Raw genomic sequence first — 18,809 nt, forward strand, 5'->3', positions numbered from 1 at the left:
CTGCGCGTGGAAGCCACAGAAGGCCCGCGTGCTTATTTGCTGCGGAGGGGGAACGGGCACTTTAACAGAACAGCCAGCCTGGAAGTCATCTGAGTTACTGGCAACGTCGACGTCATCAAGAGTTTAAAACACCAGCGCTGTTTATTATTGACCTGCCCTAATTATTATTCAACAAACAGAACTAAATACACAAGCTGACACTCATGGTGTAATCAGGCGTATACACAAAAGCTCATATCATTCAGGAAAATAAAAATAATAGCCAGTATGTATTATTCAGTAAGCTTTTATTTATAGGCAAAAGAGGCCTTAAACACAACAAAAAAAAAAAAGCCAAGCTTCATTATTAGAGTATGAATCAACAACACCAAGAGCAATTACAAGATGCAGCAGTGTAACTGATCATTTTTCAAATACGTGAGCAAAACATGACCCAACTCACACTTACAGCAGGCTGGTTCCACGTTTTACAAGCAGTAGCTCAAAACAAGGCAAAATATACATGGTGGCAAAAACACACTTTTTTTTAAATCTATTTAATAGGACCAATATTTTACAAGTGTGTCAATGGCTGATGTGCTAGACAGTAAAGATAGCTTTGTCAAAAAGAAAAAAAAAAAACTATAAAAAAAAAGATACTGTAATAATGTCTATGTGATTTCACAAGCCGGTAATTCTTTGCTCCTTTATGAAATTTCCACTTGATGCTGACATAAACTGTCAGTGTCGATATATATATATATATCTGGTATGCACACTTACTCTTTACAATCGCACACACCCTCAGACACACACACACACACATCCTTCTTTCTGTCCTTCTCCCTGTTCTCTACCCTGCTCAGCGCTCAAAGGGAGCACTCTCCTTAATTGCATCCCCAGCCCATTGATTATTTTAATGGCGTTCTGTGCTACACGGTGGGCTTCAGCGTGCCTACACCACCGCGAAATCACACAGTCTTTAGGGAGGGAAATGGAAGCCGTACTTTCTTCCTGTCTGGATCCTTGCGTGCTCGTCAATGACTGAACATCGCCATTGTCAGGCTACAATTCATCTGTCTTAGCTTCCTCTAATCCTGCACGACTGTCTAACAATGATAACCTCATTTATGAATGAAGGTCAGACAGCTTCAGTGTTTACTTCGCACCTGGTTCCTGCAAAATGTTCATGGACTGCATCGTACTGTTCTGACCTTTACCAAAGTGCCACGCCATTCCTAAAACTCAGAAATGTGCTCACTTCTCACTACAATTTAGGATGGTATTTGCATCGTGTTTCATAGTCAGTCATTAAACTGTCATCTTGCTCTTTAGACCATCATTTCTCTGCCTGCAATTACCTTGGCAAAATTTAATCGGGATGTGGAAACGCACTGTGATGAGCTGTGACCATGGTGACACAGTCGTTTCTCTTCTCCTCTGTGTGAGGTGTGCTATGTGCAAGTCGGAGAGTACAACATGTCCAGATGCAGTAAAAATAGCACGGTGAAGATGCATCAAACTACTGTCTCGCTGTTTTTTCATCGCAAAGATCTGACTGCACAGAGGTTACATCTGAAATTTCAGTGTGTTTCATTATATTCTAGCTTATACTTTAAATTAGTGACCAATTAAGATTGAAGAAATTAGTGATATTGATTCTTTTAAGGCTTCATAATCCTTTTTAATGGAAGCACAAAAAATGTCCATGCAGGTTACTGACTTGCTTTTCAACAAGATCTCATTCTCTCAAGTTAGTTGAATTTGTCAGTGTTTTAATGTAGCAGACGTTTCACTCGTTCATTCATTAGTCATTTATGGTTGTTATTTAAATTGAGAGACATCACACTGTGGCATTGGGCACAAAGCCTGAGTGACTTGCTGTAAATAAGCTTTGTGTCCTGATGCTTTTTGCATATCAGGTGTTTTTATAAACTCTTAAGACAAGGAAAACCTCTGCTCCTGCCTCTTAATATCTTAATCTCTTCCCTTGGCCTAAATCTTTTCCCACTTGTTCATTTTTGTTTTTTTTTTGCACAGCCATCAAAGCAGAAATCCTGCCTGCCAACAACTTCCTGTTACCTTACCTTGTGCATGTCATACATAGCAAATATATTACACATTCCATCTCAACAGCAAAGACTATTTATATCTTTTTTTTCCTGATAGTCTTATATATCAATTTACCAAACCAACAATAAACAGTGATACAATAAACATCCAAGTGTAAGATAACCAGCCCAGCCTGCAGCACGTTTCAAAAGCTAGCTTTGTTTTTTTTCTCATTTGTATGCTAAAGAGGAGAAAATATGAAAGTCATCCCTGTTGGGTACAATAAAAAGAGATCAGAAAACAAACGAGATGTCATAGATTGTGATCATGTCTTGAAAGTTCCTACGACTAACATTGTGTCCTTGTGATTAGACTCATTATTCATCAAGAATCGGTTCCCGTCTTCTTCCTTCTTTCTCTGCCTTCACAGCCCTGCAGAGCTGGGAGGCTCTATTCACTTTGGGCCTTCTTTAGGTGGTCTGGCTCCACGCTGACCAGCTGAGAGTCCTCAGTCACCTCCAACAGAGCCTCCATCTCCGGGCTGTCTACACTCACCAGCTCCCCTTCCTCCACCTCCACGTGCACACCCAGCCCGTTCTCCTCTCCTCCCGGCTGGCCCTCGGCCTCGGTCACCTCCACCATCTCTGTGTTCTGCAGCACCTCCTCCTCCCCTTCTCGGATCTTCTTGACGTGGAAGGTGAAGGGGGGCACGCGGTACACAGTGGTCTTGGAGCGAGCGTAAATCGTGTGGTCAGGGCTGAGGGACTTCTTCACCTTGTCTTTGGAGCTCTTCATCTTCACCCTGCGCTCCTGGCTGGGGGTCATACGGGTCCCGAGCTTGCCGATCTTCTTCTCCAGGCTGTGCTTGGTTTTCTCCAGGTTGTCACGGGTTCTCTGTCTCGTCTTCTCCAGGTTCTCGCGGGTTTTCTGCTTGGTTTTCTCCAAGTTCTCCTTGGTCTTTAGCTTGGTCTTCTCCATTTTCTCCTTGGAGAAGGCTTTCTTTATGTTGTCCACTTGCTGCTTGGTGGTGCGCTGGAGGCGCTTGGTACGAGACTCCTCGATAATCTCCTCAATTTCCACCTCTTCATCTGAATTGACATTGTCTGGGAGTCCCTCTCGTCCCTCCTCAGGTATCTGCTCAAGGCCCTCCACGGCTTTTCCCTCAACGACTGTCTCTGCAGTCTTGGTTTTGGACGTCTTTGGAGGCTTCACTTGGTCCTGAGGGAACAGAATAGAAAGGATAAGAAAAACAGAAAACTATTAAGCCACAGCTGCATTACATTAAGGGAAGACAACGTGTGAACTGACATTTATTACGATATTAGCAGAAATGGTGCTTAACTGATTGTGTGGTATGGTTAATGCAAATAACTGAATTTCATTTAATGCCATGTGAAAATTATCAGCCTGAGTGAAGTTATTAGCTTCGGGGGAGAAATTCAGATGAAAATATGAGCATGATACTTAACAGACTGATGTGTCATCCAAACACTCAGTGCCCAAAACGTTTCACTGCTTGTAGCTAATGAGTGCCATCTAGTGGCATCAGTCACATGTCAAAAATGTGCCTGCATGGCTACACCCAGTTACTTTACACCTCTTAGGAACAGTCTTAGAAACAGAAGAGGATAGGCTGGTGTGGTCACATGTATTGTTTACCAAATAATAAAACTATGGGGCTACAAACCTCTATTATCTGAACCTCCACAGTCATACTGAAACTAAAGGCTGTTACCTCTAACCACAGCTTTATTTCCTGCCATTTTGCTATGCATTCTCTATAAAAAGTTGACCTCACACAATTTCTTTCCTGTGACTAAAAGGTCTGATTTTCAACCAAATCTAACAATAAACAAAAACGAGCTCGAGGCGATCCTAGGGCCAAAAATCTTCGGAAAAGTTACGGATGACTATAAATGATAGATGTTCTATAATTTATAATGCTGTATTCATTTCACTGGAAAGACTCGGTGGTTAGAGCAGTTTCAAATCAGCCATATAAAATACAGCGACGCAGTGCAGCAGTTCACACGTGGTCAAACACATATCTGTATGTGTGACTCAACAAAAGGACATACTATCTGTTCTACATAGAGGAATGAGAGAAAGCTTCTCTATTATAAAAGCAGTTATCAAGGTTTACACTTGAACTTCCTCTCAAGTCTTTTATTTTACCGCTCAGGAATAAAGGTGTGCAGTTCAGGCTGCAGAGTCACCAGAAGGTTTTCCAGTGACTTCATGACATCACTTGTTCAAGTAACAAACTATGCTGCTGTAAAGCTGACAGCTGCCAATCACTCAGCACTGCAGCGACCCTGTTTCCGTATTGTCTGACAGGACTCTGTCAGCGTGGTACCAGATGTCCACACGGTGATCAGCAGCACCACCAAGAATGTTATCCACATAACAGCATGTCTGTGACCCCTCGAGGGATTAGAGGTGCTGCATATCAGTGCGTCTCTTTAACCCTCTGCGCTATCATCATCCTCACTGAATTTGCTGCAGACGGGTCTTCATATTGATCATTTTTAAAATGTTATTCTCATCAGGGTAGAAATGCCTCCGAAACAGCATTTAGACTTCCATGTAATGAAGAGTTTTGGCTAAAATCTATCATGTCCAGCAGATGCTTGTAGGCTAAATAAGCTAAAATATCAAAATATGAAACAACATGAAAGCATCCTTTGATTGATGTCTGTGCCTTCATCGAATTTTGGCATTGCCAGGTTGTCTGAGAATGAGATCACAGTGCAGATAATTTCATTTATTAGCAGATTTGAGTAGGAGGCTCACAATCTGAATTTCATCCTAAAGCTAAAAGCAAATTTGGTCTGATGGATTCGTGCTAAATTCGAGAACAATAGAATATCTCAGAGTTTTGTGGGGAGACGAGGTCAAGAAGTGTGATGAGCGTCAGCCTATTGTCACATGCAGACTGACTCCCACAGAGGAAACACACATACAGCACCGCTGACTAATAGCAGCCTGTTTGTCTTCTCCACATACAGCTCAACGCCTACTCACTGGGAATATTATAGAAACAAACAGTTTAATGAGGACGCAATAACCTGTCAAATTAATCGCCATGCCAACAGATTGCAGTTATGCATCCAGTCTCATCCTAGCATCAAACACGAGGAGGAAGCAGGCCAGTTCAATGTTCCAATGCGGCTTTATGAGATCCGTGATTCTCGGTTTGCCGCTGTCATTATCAATGCTTTCAAGCAGAATAACGGTTTAAAAACTGATGTGGGAACGACTTGTGAATGTGGGTTTTATTGTGTTATGTCATTAGTAACTTGCCACATTCATAGCAAAGTCAGATTTAATACTGATATCGAACTTCTGAATGATAAAAAAAACACCTGTCGGATCATGTGATCGGCACATTTCCCTGGGCAGTTCAGATATTGCCATACGATCCATCATAAAACGGACACTGCCTCCTTATCTGGTGTGTGTGGTGCCTGGCCAGCCCGCTCTGTATGCGTTTATTTTGGGCTGGCCTTTCCCTCTCCCTGGATTCCATCTATCGTTCTCTGGCCACCAGCCCACTGCAGCTTTCAGTCCCACCGACACCCCCGCCCTTCCAAACACACCACACACCCCCCGCACAGCAACAGATAAACACAGCGCTCTGTCACCATGGCAGCCACCTGCTAATGTTGTCTCCGGCGGGTGGTGAAATTTAGCTGGATAAACAGCTGACATCTCGACAACAATATACCAACATTAATGTTCTCAACTGTGAGCGTGTTACAATTAAACTAAAATAAATACTGCACCACCTTTGCAGACATGCACGCAGAGCGAAGTGGAGCTGAGCTGCATTAACTGAACATTGATGAGAGGTATTTCTGAATGCATGAACACGTAACGCTGCCACTGCATTTCTGCATAGACTCTGTCAAAGATGCAACACGACGGACTAAAGAGAAGCTGTTCATGACCTCATACATCCCTGGCAAAAAGTGCTAGCTGCTGTGGGGTGAGTCTGGCTGGTGGGCTAAATTTGAAATCCAGTGAGTTAATCTTACATCTAAAAAAAAAAAAAAGTCTCAGAGCGTCTCTTGTGTTCCTGAAAAACAGCCCCTAGGAAAGACAACATTTGTGTATAACACACACATTCAAATGCTGACACTTGCACACCCAGCCTCACGCACAGAAATGCAGTTACAGTCTTTTCCATGAGGAAACAGCAGCCTGAACAGGAAGCTTCTGCAGCCAAGGGAAAAACAGCAGCGCACGGCATCCTGGGAACAGCTGAGGTCATACAAACGCAGGGAAATTACAACACGGTCCAGGACCACGTCAGCGCCACACCCCTGTAGAGGTAAGTGCTGCTTAAGATCATCTCCACCCAGCTCACTAATATGATTTCCATACAGTATTCCTGGTTTCAAAATGGCTTCAAAGGTCTTGTTTGGTGGATACGCTTTATGGTTCCGCCTCATTTTGGTCACATTTTAACATTACGTCAGGTTTTTCACTGTCACCTTCTAACTTTTTGCTTCAAGTATTTATTATAAAAGCTGAAGTTACACGAATATTTCTCGAGATGACGATTGAGAGCGTAGCCTGACTGATGCTAGATTTGTGAGGCGGACGCTGATATCAATAATTATGTGTTTTAAAAAATCATATCAGTCAATAGTAATGCTTTCAAACACAGGAACGTGACAAAAACACACAATCTTGGCACATGTGAGGGCTCTCTGGTGGACAAACTACTGCATGTAATGGAGATACTGATCTCTTTGACCGACATACACCAATACAGATATACAGTATCTGCAGCAAACTAGTATCGGCCAGTTTATTAGTCTAGTTCGAGGTTTGTGGGAACACATAAGCAAAAACAGACAGCATGTTGGAACATTTTGTTGTTTGCATACTTTGACTGTATTGTATCTGTGGGAAGTGTGATAACATCAGCGGAGCCTGTTTGGGTTTCCCTGCCTGATTACAAAGCAAGAGGCTGGGAGCTTGAGCAAGAAGATGGTGAGTACATTAGTGTCCCTGTGTTACCTTGATTCCTCTCTCCTCCCACTTACCAGCAATGGAAAAGTCGGCACTCTGTGTGTGTGTGTGTGTGTGTGTGTGTGTGTGTGTGTGTGTGTGTGTTTACTGACAGGTGCCAGGGGGATGGTGACTGAGTGCATGTGTACTCTCTTCTATGAGAAGGAGGTCTGTTGCTGATGTTTGTTTTTTTCGTCTGAGAGTGGCGTGAATCATGCCTCTTGGAAAAGATGGCTAGGAGGAGGAAAGAGTGGGAACTCTCTCTCTCTCTCTCTCTCTCTATGAGTGTGTGCGTGTTTGATTTGCTCACACAAGTCAACAACTGTCTGAGGCGTCTCTCAGAGGGAGGGACAACACAGGAGATGCAATTAAAAGGCCCCAGCAGACCGAGGATGGAGATGATGGCAAGCAGCCAGGACCTATCGAGATCCTACTTTCTCAACCTACGTCCTGAAAAAATCCTCAGATTTTAGGTGTTCCTGTAGCAACAGCAACACTGTTTCATTGTCTAACTATTATCAGAGGCAAGATGTTCTCTGTCTGACTCATACGAGGTCTCTGGGAGAATTTAATCACTGACTTGTTACCATGGACAAAGAGCACATGCTGTTCTCAAGCAGCTCAACACAGACACCACAGCAGCTGGGGCTGAAGCCACTACCTTCCTCCATCCCCTCCTTTGTCTCTCTGTCTGCTGTTACAACACCTTCACTCATCCATCTGGTCCAACATTCATGCTTAGTTATTTAAAATGTACTGTCACCCACAATGCTTGTAAAAGAAGAGGTGCTTTTTCACTGTACCATGTCGCCAAAGTACACTTCAGTTTTTGTACAGATTGAATAACCAAAGCACAGCCTGTTAATTAGCTTTGGAGGCGCAATTAGTTAGATTGATTGCCTTTGGACAGAGCCAGGCTGGCTGTTTCCCCTGGCTCCCCGTCTCTGTGTTGTCTTTGTATATGTAATGTTTGTATTTATGACAGCAGTGATCCTTTTAGTAACATGAAGTCAAGCAAATCCAAATAAGGAAAACAGTGTATTCTGTTTACACAAATGACTTGAATTTAGAGTGTGAATAACGTTGTCTACGAATATTTCTGGAGGCTTAAGAAGATTAGCAAGGTCGACTTCCATGACAAATCTACGCAGGCTAGCATTGATCCACACACATGCTTGCAGACTTTTAGCCACTCGCGCACACACACAAGCAGACACACAGTATTCCTTTTAAGGCAGCGTGATGAAAAAGGCTCTCCGGTGAGTCACAGGAGCAGCTGTCTGATCCTGTCCAGTCCCTGCAGCTGTGCACTTCGCTTTCACAATGAGTGATATCACTGACCCCTGCGCCCCCCCCCCCAGGATGGGAGAAGGTCAAACGAGAGATTGACATGAGACAGAGGTGGATGTTCGTATGTAAGCGGTCCTGCAGAGGCCCAAATCGTGATGCTTTGATCTCTAAAGAGCGCTCGGAGGCTAAAGCGAGGACGCTAACGCACTCTGGTCATTAATATTGATGCACGCCACACTCTCCTAAATAAGGCTCAAACAATTCACAGATGGCTGGTCCCATCGCCGACTACCTCAGGCATTTTGACTCTTTTGACCGACAGCACAATGCAAATTCTGTTTCACCAAGCTCTCATACCCATTTTAGCACAACCTACATGGAAGGTGTCATGTTTAAGCGTCATGTGGGGGGGATGGAAAAATGAACAACCAATCCCGCTCTATGGACAGATTCACTGAAAGAAAGGGCCTCTATGTGCCACGCGGCCGACATGGCGATGTCATGTTACAGTGCACGCCACAGGAAGGGAGTTCCTTGGTTTTTCTGTGACGGTGATTTGTGATTTCGCACACGAGGACATGAAGGGGGAAGCCCTTTTCCACATCTCAGCCTTCCCACATCCGTAACTCTGAAACCAGTGGAATCCCAGAGTTAGTCCCATGCAAAGGCAGAAAATGTACTTTTCCATTTACGTCTGTGTGTGAACTGCCAGCTACAGTGCTGGAATATATTACACAACTTTCCCCTCTTCTCTAATGGTGGAATCCATATTTACACTGAAGGGATCCTGTATGTTCGAGCTGGAAGGCACGAACACGAATTCGCACGTACTGCTGCAGAAAGCATGAAGATTGTTTTAAAAGTGAAACCGTTTCGTAATTATCATCGTGTCCTCGTTCAGCTCTGTACATTTCTGTGGATCAAGTGAGGGCATGAATGAGCTGCCAACATGAATACAGCACTGGGCCCGTCTTTAGGAAACTATAACTACTGAATTACATTAGGCCAATATAATCATTAATGAGCAAAATCTCCTGCCAAATAACTCCTGGGGGTTGAAGAAGGAAGGCAGCCAGCCAATCACCCACGCTGCTTTGCTTTGTTCTGAATTGAGCTATTGTTTGTGTGATACTGACTAATGTGACTGGGACATTATAATGGAAAATCTGACAGTAGAGCTTTTACTCCGTCTTTGCAGCTGATTAGCATTAGTAGCATTAGCCACTCAGCTGTCTTTGTCCTAACTTGCACTCAGGAAAAGTCTTATTCTTATTTTAAAGAATCTCTTGTAAAAGTAGAAGTAGTGTATTAGTGTGAGAAGCTAAGAAAATAGAGATAAAACAGGATAAAACTTTTCACCTTCAGAGTTTGCCTCTTGCACCGATGACATAATTTAGGTAGGATTTCTATTATTTATAGATAAATCATCCTAAACATCCATGAGCATGCGAAGTCTAATCCCAAGGGTACCAACACCCACCGAGTGTCCTGGCACGCTCTCGGTGACAGCCTATAACTCACGCAGCAGTGACACGAACGGCGAGGCCTCGCAGCAGCGGGAAATATACCACCAGGGTAACCTGACTGTAGCGCTTCAGACTGAAGGTTTGCACATACCAGACTTTGACATGCAACCTCTGAAGTTACAGCGGTAACAGTTGCTCATGTTAACAGTGAATGTTTGGATGATGCTTTGACTGCAACTTTTTTTTGTGTTACTAAAATAAAGGCATGCTTTAAAGGGGCGTATTTATGGTAGCTATTCACAGGTCGTTCCAGTTTTATCTGCAAAAATCTGAGATATCTACCACCAGCGTTTATTGTGTAGGTCCAGAAACAATGTCCAAAGACTGTGCTGTGAACAGTTTCCATTGGGAAACTTATGCTGTTATCCCTTAAGATATAAATTACCATTCACCAGCAGTAGAGAAAGTAGAGCATGAACCCAACATCTAATGCTACACAGTCAAATGCATCAATCTGGAAATAAGCCCACATAAACATTTGTAACGTCATTAATCAATCAATAGGTGCTGCGGACTGCTAAATTCAGACCCACTCAATGAAACAGGACACCACACCATTCCACTGCGTTACAGCTGGTGTATTTATAATCAAAAGCAGCATAGCTGTTTCCTCTAATACACCATCTCAGATAATTTGGCCAACATTTTATTTTGGCCGTGGCCTCGTGGATGAAGGGCGTGCCTACAAATCTTGGAAGACGCGGCATGGAGAGTATCGGCAGCTTCCATCGAGTTGTGATGCGGTGATGTGCTGTGAGGACACATTTCTGTTCGCCGGCCAAGACGCTAGATGACAACTACAACCGTTCAAAACCAGGGGCGACCTGATCTTTCTCCCAGCTGGTAAATCCTGTCTGCTACTGTGGGATGGGAATGTTGGGTGAGACAAGAAGGCAGCTGGGGCTTGAGATTGGGCATCAGGACATGTAAAATGTAGTTATTTTAATAAGAGCAACTCCAGAGTCCTCTTGTGGACCCAGAGAAACACAACTGGGCTGTATTGTACTGTAAGATGGCACACACGAGCACACACACAAGCACATACTCACAGGGACTGATTGAGAGCTCATTTTAGTGTTTTAAAGCAGAATAAGCTCAACAACTGAACTATCTCCTCTAACACAAAACATATGAAAGTGCAGAATACACAGCATGTGAATCACATATTGCCTAAACCAATATAAGCACTGTGGGAGGCTTCACAACCACATTAGGCAGATAGATCTGATAACAGATGATAGCAATAATAATAATAAACAGACATGTGCAGTGTTTCCACGTGTTGGAATAGCAGGATTCCTATTTTTGCTGCACAAACTGCATGACAGGAGCTCAGGAAAGGCTGGAGTAACACTATCAGCAAACCCACCTCCTGCATTTCAGACACACACACCACAGAGTGTTGTACACTCGATCTGAAAATGCCAGGCAGAGAGCAAATGGACTGTCTCTTAGTATATAGGATTACAGAGTCCAGTTATGCCACACTGACCCTTAGCCCTCAGTGAGCCTTCACGAAGCGTTCAAAGCGCTCGTCCTCCTCAGAACTTTTCACGTTCTTTGATATGACTTTACAGAAGCAAAGAAAAGGAAAGCAAGAGCGACAGCAGAGCACGAGGACAACGCTTCTGATCTTTGGAAATACAAAAGAATTACAAATGAAACATAAAAAGGACTGCTCTTGCTTTGCACATCTTCCTCGTGGCGTACAAGATGTGTGTGTGACTGTGTGTGTTAGAGAAAGAGAGAGAGAGAGTATCAGTGTTACAAGATCCAGATTTGGTCAAACATGCCAAGAGAAACATAGTTCTGGCTCCAAGATGTCGTCGGTCGCTGCCAAAACAAAGAACAGAGACAGACAAGCAGGCTTTAAGTGAATAGTTGGACATTTTGGGAAATACGCTTATTTGCCTTAATGCTGAGAGATAGATGAGAGGATCAACACCCCTCACAAACATGTGCGGAATACATGAAGCTACTGTTAGCTTAGCTTAGCACAAAGACTGGGAATTAGGGGGAAAGCTAGTCTGGCTTTGTCCAAAGACAATAACGAATTAATCAACAAGCTAAATCTTGGCTATTAAATCTGCAAAAACGTAAGCCTAAAAAAACTACAATCTGCAGCTTTACTTGGGGTCACGCTCCAGACTATTTCTTGCCTGGGCGCAGAGTCTCAGGACTCCAGGAAGTGACTACGCCCAGCCAAGAAACGGTCCAGCAACAAGTCTTTTTTTTGTTTTAGTATGCATTAAACAGGACACGATGTGGTAATTAGAGATTTATTGGGTTAATTCAGACGTGCTGGTGTGCACACTGCATGTCTGATTTCTGTGTATCTGTTGTTTTGTCATGTATGCCGCAGTCTTCCTTGTAAGCAACTCATGAACTACTGGACGACTTCTTACACGCGGAGGCTCACACGCCACCAAGTCCTGGAACTCGGCTCGACATAGAAGCTGACAAGCAGCAGTGAAATGTGGAGCCTGCCAGGTATTTTTCCACCAACCCAGGAAAGAGGAGCGCAGCAGGAGAAAAGGACAGAGAGGAGAGGCTGGAGGAGGACAGCATGCTGCACAGGTGCTGGAGCAAATACTGAATGAGCTGCTGCGCCCTTAGTTCCAGATTAGACGACCGAGTGGGAGCAGAAGCGGCTAAATTGATAGCAGGAGTGATAGAAACTGAGAAGACAGGAGGAGAACGAGTGGGCATGTTGGCAGGAGAGGCAGAGAGATACCAGCGGGATGAATCACCACGCTAACTTGGCGCTGCCAGTTGAGTGCTTTTTGGTCGAGTTGGTCGCTCTTGGTAGGGATCGGCTAAGTGCTTCATAATTTATCTGATTATCTGATTTAAAGATTCAGTCAGCTGTGGCCAAAAGCCTTGGCTGGATCCCTGTGACCGGACTAAGTGGAATTGAGTTATTACACGGCCTGGGTTGGGTTAAAAGCTATTAAAGACAAGCGGGCTGGAGCTGGTGGCGAGGCTCGTTGGCTGCAGTCTGAGCTGGGGATGGTCTGTGAGGCTGGTGTGGAATAAGTAGACTGTAACTGAGAAGTCTTACATCTCCCTGATAGAGTCGACCACATGGCTATCACTGTCCTTGAGCTGCAGCCAAACACACCCTGATCCCAGACACGCAGCAGTACCGTCTCACACTCTGATGGACATACGCTCTCACATTGCATAAACTGGATTAATCCATGTAATTAAACAGATAATGCACGTTATGAAACACCCCCAGGCACTGTTTAAGCATCTAATTAAAGCACCTTTCCCCTTATGAACTAACAGGATCTGCAGAGTGATGACACACAATGTCGAAAACGCTGTATAAAATCTTCTGTGGCTCATGAAACAGTAAGGCCCGGTTAATGTGCCTGTTGGAGGGTTTTGACTGAGCCTGACTGCTCTGTCTTCAGCTGTAACACCTGCAGAGACACAGCAGGACACCCTCTTCCACACAGGTCTCCTCCTGCTGCCTGGACAGACTAAGCAGCATGTGGAGGGCTGAGCTGAGATGGAGCCCTCTGAGGTTTTCAACCAGCGACAGCTAGCTTAGCTTTCAGCTAGCTGACGGTGAAGACTTGATGGACATCGGTGCAGATGTGCCTGGTTTCCTCTGAGGACGAGCAGGAGGACAGATCACCAGCACTATGGCTGCTAACTGGCAAGGTGTTTCCCTTCTCTCCTCCTACCATCATTATTGCTTGAATGTGGAGATGCAACAGAAACAGAAAATCCTCTAAAGGGACATTTACAACATTAGCAATCATTATATTACAACCACCGTGAGGCTTCAGTGAGAAAGCTGCAATTATATTCATAAACCATTTCATCGGTGTATTTCCCGACAGCTACTGCTTTTAGAAAACACTACAACAGGAAATTAGACCTGCGAGGCTGGAATGAAACATTAATATGCTTGGCAATATGAGACTACTGGGAAATAAGGAAAAAACTCGTTTAGAATGATTGCGTTTGTCCTGGAAAGACAACCGGTCGATGAAAGAGAGCAACATCAGACACGCAGCTCCCCTCCGCTGCTGCAGCGTCCAGCCCCCCAGCTCCACAAAGACAACATCTAATGAGGAAGGAAATGAGAGGAAATGTAGAACATTCGCCCCTCACGCAAATTTCAAAGTCTGAACTCCCACAATCCAAAAGCAATATTCAAACTAAAATCAAGCCCAACAGTTCTGTTTGTGATGGGGGTTTTCTTCTCATGAGACATCACAGTAACTTTAAGCATTACTCAAACGCACATAGATAGACTGAGATCTGTGAAAAATACTGTGATGCATATCTGAGATGCAGCTAAAGTACTGTAAAATTTTGAGTTACTTAAGTGTTTCTTAGTATGTCCTCCACTACGTGTATTTGACAGCTTTAGCTCCTGGATACTCTGCATATTCAGACTACTGATATGAAACATAATCAACTGAAAAATGATGATGCATTATCATAAATTATTGATGTTTACTCTCTGATGCATCAAAATTTGAATCAATTACTATCATATATGTTATTCTGAAATGGGCTGTTCTGCATAATGAGTACTTTTACTTTGGATACTTTACTTCGATGGTGATACTTCTACAGTTTCATTCATGCAGCTTTACTAATACTTGCACCCGAGTATTTCTACACTGTGATATTGCTTCGATCTGTATACGTCGTCCACTGATCACCGCCCCGCCCTGCGGTTGCCGGAGGATCCTGCGTGCTCTCACCGCGGCAGGTTTAATTATAAAGCATCACTGTCAAAGTCTTTACGTGCTAGAAATTCTGCAGTGCGCGTCTATTCTCAGAGTGCACACAGAGCGACGGCAGAGGAGAATACGGCACCCAAAGCCGAAGCTGCGATCGGTTCAACAAAGCGAGTGTGAGGTCCTACATGGCGAAAGCAAAGCTGTTCTCTTGTCTTCCTCACATTTTAGCTTAGCTTGACATTGACACTGAGAAAGGAAACACTGCTGAGGAATGGCCCCACACACACACACACACGTTTGTACTGCACTTGTGAGGGCGCTGCATGAGCTCACATCAACTCCGCAGATGTTAACCGTAACTTCAACCATAACGTCTACATGCTTAACCTTAACCCTGATCTCATCCTTAACCTAATTCTAAACTTATCCCACCCTAACACATTAGCACACAAACAGACAGTGGAAAGGGGTGAAACCTGACTGAGAGCCAGTGTTGATTTGCAACGCTGCCAATATCTGAGCGGCCTTTCTGTCGCTCGATTAAACCGGACACGCCGCAGCCATCCTCTGGCAAAAAATAGACTGTGGGAGCCCGAAACAGCCACTGCAACATGGAAGCTCCAGCTCCTACAACCGCTGTGAAAACGTGACAGCGGTGTTACAGCTGAGACAAGACCAAGAGCAAATGATTCAGGATGATTTTTACTTCCTGCTGAAGCACAATCAAGCTTTACCTTAGTTTTATAAAACAGTCCAAGCCCTTACAAAGTGCTTCTCACACGCCAGCACCTGTGTGCACAATGTCCTACGCTGACAACTGCACAGAGACAAGCAGTTAAAAAGGCTTGCAGAAGACCACGCAGTGTCACAAACAGCGGGAGGCACCTGCTTTACAGAGTAATTTATTAAGGCCCAGTGTCTATGATTGGATTTCTGCGAGATGCCAATAGTGTAACCTGCTCCCACAGCGGACATCCCAGGACGGGGTGTGAAAACGCTCGCCTCCCAATCCAGATCCCGCAGTAAGACCTACTCACGAGTATCTTGCAACTCTCGGATTCAATGTTACTAATGCGTTTAAAGACAATGTCCTCTCTTTTCCGGCCTGCACGCTGCAGAGGTGAGGATGTGATGTGGATAACGTGCACTGCTGTGCACGATGGACGCTGTGAGCTCACCAGCCAGACATGACAGGACGTCCTGCTAAAAAAAAGATTGCTCAACGAGTCTCAAATGCACGAAGGCAGTCCGAACGACCAGTCCTCTAACGCCACACGTGAATTCATATTGTGTCTTTTACTTCTTTCTTTCTTTTCTGTCCGGTTTAATGATGTCAGCTGCTGCTCTACATGAATCTGACCCTGCCACAGCGCCTTTACTCATGCTCTCAAGTGCAGGTTTGTGCACCGTGAATGCATGAACGCAGTCCATGTGTCCACTTCTGAGAAACCTTCATAATAAAAACGACATCTTCATCTTACATGGCAGCAGCCTGCCAACGATCTGCCCTCTGAGCGCTCGGAGGTGGGGCGCTGCTTCTGTCTCAAGTAGCCCTTCATGCCGGCGTTTATAGGCTTTATATTTGTATTTACACCCAGTGGTCTTTATATAGTTTCACTGGGTAATCATGAAGTCCTGTGGAGTGGGAGAGGTCACTATCTGCCTTCACTTTTCCACAGAAGCTGCTAGTTTTCCCTTCACTGGTGAGAGGAGGAACCCACCTTTCAGTGAGCGTGAATACAAACTGCGCCACTGTTTCTATTGGACTGCAGTGTTTGATTCTCTGTAAACATTCGAGCCTCATTTTAGTTTAAGGAGAAAGTGATTCAGATGTTTATGTCACAGAAAGCAGAGAGCTGAAGCTTTGGCCCACATCCTCTATCCTGAGACACCATTACCCCATTTTCACTTTCACAAAAGCCTCCTTTCCCAGCAAACCCTTCAGTACAGTGCCCTTGAGAGCCGTACCTACAGGTACCGAAAAGGCTGCAGGCAGAAGACAAAAACAGGAAAATTTGGGATGAGGTGATGAGACGACCCCGGTTGCTCCTCTCCGACCAATCAACAGACTGCAGTGTTTCTCTCTCCATCTCTAAGTGATGGATCAATGGGCTGGGTACCTCGACAAAGAGCTAAGGAGAAAACGGGACGAACGGAGCGTTTCTGTTGGTCTCATCAACAACTTTTGACTGTGGAAAAGCCAAAATAAGAGTTCTAATGTGTAAGAAACTGAACTGTTCAGTGGAAACATCCACAGAGGGACTCCTTCTTTTTATCTTCAGTACATAGTGAAGCTTCCATTATAAAGTACGCACTGCTGCCTGCAGCGTACATACACCTGGGACATACTACTTCACGATCATGTTGCGTCTTGATTTTTTACCCCCTCGCTCGTACATCTGTCCTTGTCCATAAAGCTAAATTTGATGTAAAAAGAAAAAGCATGTGACGGAGACTTTGTATGAGCTCCGCTGACAGCGCCTCTCTGCCATGCAGAGTATTGAGGGTCCGAACAGGCGTAAAAACACGCTGGCTTGCATACTGCAAAATGCAACCGGATGCATGAGGACGTCCTGGTATTTTTGGTGTACTGCGGTTGACACGCTGTGTACTGGGACATGCTAAATCTTTGTCTGGTTTACTAAACAGCAGGGTGGTATCGGCACACAGCATCTCTCCCTCTCTGAGGAGATGATGTCTGCAGGTTCTCTGATGGTTTGACGGATTTTCAGGTTTCACACTCGCTCCAACACAGCCCGAATGTGTGCTGTGAGAGTAAGCTTAGCAAACTCATGTTTAAAGCCACATGTAAAGTATCACCACCACAAAACAATGAAAGAACATCTCATCCGCACACTGCAGCCCTCAGTGCCCCCCCACCTCACCTGGTAGATGAGGACTTTGAAGTTGCGTCTCTTGAGCAGCTCGTTCTCGTTGCTCTCCAGCTTCTTGATCTGGCCCGCCTGCTTCTCCAGGTTGCTGCGCACCGTCTTGACGTTGACACTGACCTTGCGGACCTTTTCCAGCATTTTGTTGACAGTGTTGGCGGTGCCGATGTGGTTCTTGGACAACTTAGCCAGCTCCCCTTGGATGGTCGACACAGACTTCTCCATGGCCTCCTGCCGGGCCTCGAGCCCGTTCTGGGTCTGCTGGATCTGGTCCACCACCCCGATAATCTTGTCGAGCAGAGACAGAACCATGACCCCGTTCATCTGCGCTTCACTCTTGCCTCCAGAGCCAGTGGCCAGCACCGGGTCTGCCTCCTCGGCAGGGTCGTCGTCTGCCGCCGGCTCGGTGGCAGCGCCCACCAGAGCTACCTCGTCATCATCATAAGGCACTTCTAGGGCTGCGTGCTCCTTCTTGACACCTGTATCCGCCATGGCTGTCCACTCCTAACCGCCTGCACACTCACTACAGATAAAAATACAGTGCTGAAAAACAACCTGCAGGAGCCACGCTGCACAGAACTCACTCTCAAATCCTCTCTCTTTTCTTTCAAATGACTCTCTCCACCACTTGTTTGCCTCCTCCTAGTCTACTTTGCACTTAAACTTTCTTCTCACACCACGTCTCTCTCTCTGCCTCTGCTCTGGGATGCCAGCCAGCCAAGGGGAGTGGGGCCTCTCACAGCTGAGGCATGTGTGCCCTGACTCAAATGCCTCTGCTCCCTGTGAAACCACCCAGTCAAACTTTTTCCCTTCTTACAGCCGGCCCCCACCCCCCCGGCTCCCAGTGCCGCCGGGGCTCCACCCTGTTCTGCCCCCACAGGGCAGCATATCTCCAAGACTCCACCTCTTATGGTGACATGTCACACTTACTCTCAACCAGGGAGGGGCGAGGGTCACCAGAGGCGAGGTCCGGTGTCATGATAAACATCAGTTCACATCAGTGAAATGTGATGATTTAAGCTCACAGTCTCTGAAGTCCTGGTTCTCATCTGTAGTCTAAGAGGAAGAAGAGAAGAAGAAGAAGAGGGAGCAACTGCTGCAGCAATTTAGGCTGGTTGTTATCGTCCTCCCCACTGTCATATTATATTTGTTGAGCTGTGGCGATCATTTGAGCCTACACAGCATGGAAGATAGAAGTTTTAAAAAAAGGAATTATTGTTTTAATCTTAGATATATTATTGATGACATGAAAATCCAAAACTGTGAAACTGCCAAGAATCAAGAGCTGCACAAGCTGTCAATCATCATATAAAATAAAGCTGCTGTCTGGATAAACAAAACATATC

At 45.0% G+C, this 18,809-nt stretch overlaps 1 protein-coding gene across 1 annotated transcript; it reads right to left on the bottom strand.

The window, feature by feature from the left end:
- Positions 1 to 270: 270 nt before the first annotated feature.
- Positions 271 to 18,242, bottom strand: cavin1a (caveolae associated protein 1a). Its single transcript, XM_076751526.1, has 2 exons — positions 17,461 to 18,242; positions 271 to 3,249 (listed from the first exon to the last, which is right to left on the bottom strand). Exons 1-2 carry the CDS (start codon positions 17,953 to 17,955, stop codon positions 2,482 to 2,484), a joined length of 1,263 nt encoding a protein of 420 aa, XP_076607641.1. The 5' UTR covers positions 17,956 to 18,242; the 3' UTR covers positions 271 to 2,481.
- Positions 18,243 to 18,809: the final 567 nt, after the last annotated feature.

This window comes from Chaetodon auriga, chromosome 16 (assembly GCF_051107435.1).
Source record: "Chaetodon auriga isolate fChaAug3 chromosome 16, fChaAug3.hap1, whole genome shotgun sequence".
NCBI lineage: Eukaryota > Metazoa > Chordata > Actinopteri > Chaetodontiformes > Chaetodontidae > Chaetodon > Chaetodon auriga.

Excerpts from the sequence above, each read along its gene's own strand:
- cavin1a (XM_076751526.1), bottom strand. The coding sequence starts at position 17,955 with ATGGCGGATACAGGTGTCAAGAAGGAGCACGCAGCCCTAGAAGTGCCT. Across the intron at positions 3,250-17,460 it reads TCAAAGTCCTCATCTACCAG|GACCAAGTGAAGCCTCCAAA; the intron begins GTGAGGTGGGGG and ends CTGTTCCCTCAG.